Here is an 8,169-nt window from a genome sequence, read left to right as displayed (position 1 = left end):
ATCTAGATGAGGCACTAAGAATACATTTCGGTACAGGTTATATGCCTCCTCGACCCTCCCTGCTCGACTGAGGAGATCAACCACACAAGCATGGTGTTCAAGATTGGGTGCAATTCCGAAATCTCTAGTCATCGATTTGTATATGCTCAATCCTTGGTCTACAAGTCTATTATGACTACAAGAAGATAGAACCGACAAGAAAATCACATGGTTTGTGAGTATAACCTAAATGCAGTTTCTCCTTTGCCATGATAGCCATACCCTGCAATTATCGCACTCCATGACACCAAGTCCTGATATGGCATCCGGGTGAAACACCTTTGGGCGGCATCCAAATGGCCACATTTCCAGTACATGTCTACCAAAGAAGTGTCCACTAAGATGCACGACTGAAAGATGTTTCTTACAACATAGCTGTGTATCCATCTTCCCAAGTGAAGTTGTCCAGTTGACGCGCAGCCTTGGAGGAGGGAGACAATGGTTATTGAATCAGGATTTTGATGATCACTCCTCATTTCATTGAAAAGCAACAATGCCTTACATACATAGCCATTTTGTGCATATCCACTAACTATTGCGTTCCAAGAAACCAAATCCCTTTTACTCATCCTATCAAATATAATTAAACTCTGGTCCAAGTGACCACACTTTGCATACATAGTAACAAGAGAGTTTTGAGCGGCACTATCCAATGACAATTCTTGCCTCATTATGTAACCATGAACGGATGCCCCCAAATGAATAGATCCAAGTTTACCACATGCTGTAATTACACTGGCCATAGTAGCACTAGATGCCTTCACTCTGAGATTCAACATTTGGCGGAACACACATAGTGCCTTATCAGCAGAATCATTCTGTACAAGGCCTGATATCATGGCTGTCCACAAAACTACATCCCTATCTAAAGTCCTTTCAAATATTCTGAAAGAAGTGTCAACGTTCCCACCTTTCAAGTACGCTACAATCAGTGATGTTTCAATATGTGCATCCAAGTGAAAACCACCTCTCAAAATCTGGCCATGAACTAGCATTCCTAATTTCAACTCCCCCTTTGATGCAACCACAGATAACACCGACCCAAAAGTTTGCCGATCAGGCGCTAACCCTTCCACCCTCATTGTCTTAAAAAGCAGCAGAACCTCAATCAGATTCCCAATCTGGGCATAAGCTGATATCAACGAATTCCAAGAAACTAAATCTCTTTGCTCCATATAATCAAACAACTTCCTAGAATCATCAATGCTTCCACATTTTCCATACACATTCAATAGAGAATTTGACAAGGTCATATCAAACATAAACCCATGCAAAACCGCACAGCCATGCAAACACCGCACTTGAGCAATCTCTGAAATTCCAAATAGCAAGCTTAGCAATGTAACACTAGTGGGCTGAATTTTCCGGCAACACATCTCACCAAACAAGGAAAAAGCCTCAAGAACACGACCACCACGAGAATAGCAGCCAATAATAGTAGTCCAAGGGACAACATTTCTCTGAGGCATAAAGTCAAACACTTTGCGAGCAATATCAGGGAACCCGAATTTGACATAGAAAGTGATCAAAGAAGAAGCTATGTAAGAATCAAGGGAGAAGCCAAGAAGAATGATGCATTGGTGGAGGAGAAGGCCAAGGGAAAAGAGGTTGAGAGATGAACATGCTTTGAGGAGCGCGGGGAAGGTGAAGGGATCAGAAGGAACTTGGGAATGGAGCATAGAGGCATAGGTGAGGAGGAATTGGTGGTCGGAACCTTGGGAGGAAAGGTAGTTGATGTGGCTATTGAATGAGTGGGTGTTGGTGGCTAAAGGTGGTGGTGGTGGTGGCGGTGGTAACAGTATCAGCCATCGGATTTTGACTGTTCTATATACAGTGAACTTTAGCAGCAACGAGTAGGGAGTCTTTGGTTTGAATGCGTACATCAGTATAACCTGATACTGATCATTGCTTGTTGTGCTCTCACTATATGAATTGTCTCACAAACGAGTTATTTGAGGAGGGCCAAATGAGTTTCAAAAAAGATATTTGAAAAAAAAAAATTACATGAACCAACTTGTAATCTTCACGTTTGCTTTTAAAAAAAATAATTCTAACTTTATAAGATTCTTTTTAGCAAAATAATTTTATTGATAACCTCAGCAAGCAAAAACTTTATAAATGTAAATTAGTTCAACAAAGGTTGCAAGATTCGAACCAGTCATCAAACTGATTAAGTGGTTAGTTTGATGGTTCAACCAAAATCGAAATGTGGTTGAATCAGTTTAATTAAATATAAAATAAAATTATTAACATTTAATAGGCAATTTCAAATATTTAAATTTAATAATTTCTAAACTAATAAAATTCAAAGTTTTACAATTTCACATAATAATAATTTGTTCATATTTTATCATTAAAAATTTACAAAATAAAAAAATTTTAATTAACTTCTACGTTCTAATCAAGTAATCAGCAACAATAATCATCACATCAACAACAAAAATGTAGAACAAAAAATTTCAACAAAAACTTATAATAATCAAGTAATGAGCAACAATGAAAAACAGAAACTTATATAAAAACTCAAAGAGTAAAGTATTGTTTTTGTCCCCAATATTTGGGGTAAGTCTCAAAGTTGTCCCTAACGTTTCAATCGTCCTATTTAAGTCCCCAACATTTTAAAATAGACTCAATGTTATTCTGCCATTAGGGATCCGTTAATAAAATTGACGGTGGGACAAAATTGAGACGATTTTGAAACGTTAGGGACTTAAACAGGACGAAAACGTTGGAGACAAAAACGATAGATAGAAATAAATTTTAATTTTATTCTTCAATAATATCAATTTTTTACTGTACATAGTATTCAATTATTTTAATCACATTTACACTTAATCACATTACTTTCATTCTAAATAAATAATGTAATGTGATTAGAATGAAATAAAGTGTAAAATTATATATATATATATATATATATATATATATATATATATATATATATAAGTAATGTGATTAAGTAATGAAAGTAAAATTACATTATTTATTTAGAATAAAAGTATAAAATTTATTTATTGATAAAAAAATTATATTACTTTTAGCGTAAAATTATAAAAAAAATTAATTTATTTATAATGAAAGTGTAAAATTATAAAAAAATATAAGTAATGTGATTAAGTAATGAAAGTTAAATTATATTATTTAGAATGAAGTGTAAAAGTTATTTATTTATAAAAAATTACATTAATTTAAATGTAAAATTATAAAAAATTAATTTATTTAGAATGAAAGTGTAAAATTGTTAAAAAAGTTATAAGTAATGTGATTAAATAATGAAAGTAAAATTATATTATTTAGAATGAAAATGTAAAATTTATTTATTTATAAAAAATTACATTACTTTAAGAATAAAATTATAAAAAAATTAATTTATTTAGAATGAAAGTAATGTGATTAACTGTAATTTAAAAAATAATTGAATATTATGTACAGTAAAAATTAATATTATTGAAGGATAAAATTAAAATTTATTTTTATGTATTATTTTTGTCCCCAACGTTTTCGTTCTATTTAAGTCCCTAACGTTTCAAAAGCGTCTCAATTTTGTCCCGCCGTCAATTCTATTAACGGATCCCTAACGGTAGGACAACATTGTGTCAATTTTGAAACGTTAGGGACTTAAATAGGACGATTGAAACGTTAGGAACAACTTTGGAACTTACCCCAAACGTTGGGGACAAAAACGATACTTTACTCAAACTCAAATGATGGGCAACAAAGAATTCAGAATCATAACAAATTTTAACAAAGACTTCTAATAAAGTATTCAACAACAAAAACTCAAAAACAGAAAACTCATCATCCAAAGCTAGAAAATCCAAAAACAGAACTAAGAAAAGAATTCAAACTTAGCATTCAAATAACATAAGCAACAACCCAACTCATAACACAATCCCAACTCAGAATCTTGTACACAAACTCAACTCAAAATCTTAGAAATTGAAACTGGAGAAGCAGTGGCTTACTGGATACACGGCGAGGGAGGAACTGCGGAAGAGGATCAGTTTGGAACAGCGAGGCCCCTACTAGAGATTTCACGGCGAGGCTCCAGGAAGAGAATCAAGGAGAGAGAGGATGCGCTTTAAGAGGATCGAGCAACAGTTCGCGACCGACAGAAATAAGGCCAACGAGCAACCGTTTGAGACCGAGTAACTGTTTGCGACAGCGACGCCAAGGGCTCTGCATAGACCTTCGGGCGGTGTACAGGAGAAGAGGATCGAGGAGAAGAGGGCCAAGCAGACCTTACAAAGGTGACGGCCGAGCAGAGGTGCACAAGTGATGATGAGGAGAGACGTTTTCCGTGAGAGTGAGCTAAGAGAGATAGAGAGCTTGAAGAGATAGACGCGATGGCGAGAAGAGCTCCGTGGAGACCTTCGTGATGGCGAGAAGATGGTCAATCCATAGAGACCGCTTTAGGCGACGACGACACGCTTTTTGTTGCAGTCACGGCGTCGAGGCACTCTCTGGCCAAGGAGAATGATGGAGAAGGTGATGGCTAGGGCTTCTAGCAACTGCTGGCTGGGCTGGAACTGAGAGAGAGAGAGAGAGAGAGAGAGAGGAGAGAGAGAGAGAGGTATTCAGGGTTAGTGAGTTTAGGGCAAGGTTTTGAAAACTGAACCGATTATCAAACCGTTCTAACTACTAGTTCAACCAATTCAACTGTAGTTCAACCAATATAACTGTTTTATAATAAAATAATAAATAAAATACACTGAAATATAATTATATTCTAATATAAACTTTAAAATGTCATCCAAATTAAAAGTACTACATCAATAATATTATAATCTTATCTAAATACAAACTTAAAATTCAAATAACAAAAAAACAATCAAATATGAAATGTCAATACCAAAATTTATCATCCATCATTAAAATCCACAAAAATTTGCTGCCGATTTGCTTCGCTTTATTTCCATCACTTTGACAAGAAGAATCACAAAATCAAATGATACAGCAAAAAAAGTACTACTAATTCAACTAATTCAACCATGGTTCAACCAATCACAAACTATTTAATCACATACAAAGTTTAGTTATCAGCAACCAATGAACAATTTATTGTATCAACAATCAATGAACAATTTATTAAATCAACAACAGTAAAACACAATATAACAATCAAAAGGTCAAGAACAACACCAAAATAATAATTTATCAAATTAACAAGTTAATAAGATCAATTAAAATTGAAAATAAAAATAACAAGAATAATTAAAATTTTAAAATACAGCAAACCAACAACAAAATAAGAACTAGAACAACATACTAATCATAAAAACAACAATAAAATAAAACAATAACTGAATAAAATAATACAAGAAAGAACAAGGAGGAAAAGAAATCACCTTAGGCTGGAGCAGTTCTGATATTCAAACAGTACAGGGAGAGGAAGCTGGAGCTTTAAAACGCGACAGAGATGGCTGAACGGAGGCTAACAACGGTGGAACGGTGGCTGAATGGCAGCGGAACAGAGGCTGCACAGAGGCTCGAACACACGACGTAGAGGACTAAATAGAGAGCTAAGCAGCTCGACTGGAAGACGAGGGCTGGAGCACTGGGGAACAGCGGCTGAAGAGTGGCAGAACCTTGGCGAGACAGCTGTGGAATCGCGGCTGAAGAGCTACAGAACCTCAGCGACACGTTGCGCCAAAACTTTAGCAATGCGGACGGTGGCGGTGGCTGTACATTGAAGAACGGCGACGAGATAGAGGGATGCTTCGGTGCTTCCTCCAAGCTGCGTTCTCTTCTCTGCGTTGCGTGTTCATTCAGAAGCCAGAAAGAGAGACACTAAGGAAAAATCAAATTTAGGGTTCTCTGGGTTTTGAAACAGGGTCGTTTTGGCAATTTTTAAAAACCGGCAGGTCCCAGTTCGGTTGGACCGAGGGGTTTCTAGCCAGTTAAATGGTTTTGGGATGGTTTTAAAAGAGACGGTTTTTGCTGTCATCCGAGCCGTAGCAATCAATGATTCCTGGTTTGACCAACTGGTTTTGAACTAATTTTTGAGAATCTTGGTTTGAGAGGAATCAAATTAAGTATTTATTTGTAAAAGAATACAAAAAAATATTGTAATTCAAACTGTACAGTACCCTGCTTACACGGAACTTATCAATATATATCTCGGCCACGTTGGAGAACGGAACTTATCGACGTATATCTCGGACACATTGGAGAAATCGAAAAACACGTGCATCTGAAACCTTAAGCACATAAACGTTACTTCCCAAGAATCTCGGATAAAGCCGAGATTCACTCAAACCAACAGTTGGGCAGCCCAAGTCCTAACTCTATAAAAACAGCGTTAACATAAGCAAAAGGGACACGAAGCGAAAAAGATATACCTCTGTTGAAGAAAATCACTTCTCCCCCGAAAATCCCTTCTGAAGTCATTTCTCTCTCGATCTTATACATCTGATTATTTGTTTTATTCTTATTCTAACTTGGGCGTCGGAGTCCCTTTTTTAGGTACCACGTTCGGGTCCAAGTTCACAAGGGTATCGTCGGCTCAGGCAAATCTGCTAAATGAAGACCAACGTAGAGCCGAAGTATACATCGACCGCACCATCCTTACAAGAACATTTGGCGCCCACTGTGGGGCCCACGTTGATTCCTCCCCACCCGAAGATATAACCATTCTTTAGCTCACCCATATCTGTTGCGTCTTCCTCTTTCTTTGTAGGAAAAGAACCATGCCGGATCATCCAGAAACTCAACAACCGCCCTAAACAAATGCCGACCTCACGGCTGCAAATGCTGTGCTCCTAGCAGAGAACCAGCGGATGGCCGAACTGTTGGTGGCAATGCAAAACAACGGAGATCGGAAGGTCGATAGCAAAAGGACAAATGCTGAACAGCACAAAGAACATCAGTCAGAGTCCAATGCTAAGACAGGAGAAACTCCCACCAAGTCTGGGAGACAACGAGCTAACCCATTCTCTGAAGAGATAATGAGTTACAAAATGCCCCAGAATTTTACACTCCCGATGACCTTAACACCATACAAGGGGATCGGGGACCCAAAATTCCATGTCACCAAGTTCGAGTCCATGATGTTTCTCAACAGTGACTGTGATCCCATTTTATGCCATCATTTCCTACTTTCCTAGATGGGACTGCTTTACTGTGGTTTTCTAATTTGCCTGCAGAGTCCATAACCAGCTTTGATGAATTCACCAAGATGTTCATCAATCATTTCGCAGCATTCAAAATTTATGTGAGAGACTCGGATTATCTCAACACGATCAAGCAAGGTCTGCATGAAAGCCTCAAGGACTACATGACGCATTTTACCACGGCAGCTTTGGAGATCTCTGACTTAAAGCCAGAAGTACAATTGTATGCTATCAAGAGTGGCCTCCGACCAGGAAAGTTCCAGGAAGCCATAGCTGTGACCAAGCCGAAGACGCTAGAAGAATTTCGAGACAAGACCACGGGACAGATCGAAATAGAGGAACTGCGTGAAACGCAAAGAAATAAAAAACTACCATTACGAAAAGACGATGACAAGTTGGGTAGATCTATTATTAAAGATCATAGAAAATCTTTTAAACTAACTCCAAAATTTAATTCATATACCAAGTTCAACACGAGAAGAAAGGACATAATAAAGGACGACTTAATTTTTCTGCTGATTTTTCTACTCACTATAAGACCGATTCTTGAATTTAGGTCCCTCATTGAGATCTATCCCTAGAACGTAACAGAAGCATGTTGTTATAATGCTAAGCTAGTAGTAATGGCTGAATTATATATTGGGGATAGGATGAGAATAATGAGTCATAATAATTTGTTCTCCGACCAGGTTAATTAGAATTCTCCCAGCATAGCATAGGTGCTTTTCTTCTAGTATTTAAGGCTCTTTATTTTGGGGGTATATATCTTCCAAATCGTCCACACTAACAATCCATCCCTCTCCTCCAAAAGGTGATTTTAGTAAATAACCAAATATAATACTTGGACTAAATGCTTGAGCTTGAGAAGCTTCTGGACCAGTGGGCCCGTAAAATTCACTCGGATAAGCGGTATTATTAAACCAGACAAAGCAACAAGCAATAAAGCCAAAAACAGATAAAGCACCTAAACTATAAGACAAATAAGCTTCTCCGGACCGTACAAGTGCACGCCGAGCCC

The 8,169-nt window shown here is 37.3% G+C and overlaps 1 protein-coding gene across 1 annotated transcript; it reads right to left on the bottom strand.

Annotated features, from left to right (window-relative positions):
* Positions 1-225: 225 nt before the first annotated feature.
* LOC130939590 (pentatricopeptide repeat-containing protein At4g04370-like) lies at positions 226-1,922 on the bottom strand. Its single transcript, XM_057867682.1, has 2 exons — positions 542-1,922; positions 226-389 (listed from the first exon to the last, which is right to left on the bottom strand). Exons 1-2 carry the CDS (start codon positions 1,920-1,922, stop codon positions 226-228), a joined length of 1,545 nt encoding a protein of 514 aa, XP_057723665.1.
* Positions 1,923-8,169: the final 6,247 nt, after the last annotated feature.

This window comes from Arachis stenosperma, chromosome 7 (genome assembly GCF_014773155.1).
Source record: "Arachis stenosperma cultivar V10309 chromosome 7, arast.V10309.gnm1.PFL2, whole genome shotgun sequence".
Lineage (NCBI taxonomy): Eukaryota > Viridiplantae > Streptophyta > Magnoliopsida > Fabales > Fabaceae > Arachis > Arachis stenosperma.
Note: the sequence above shows the minus strand (reverse complement) of the source record. Positions and strands in the feature narration are given on the sequence as shown.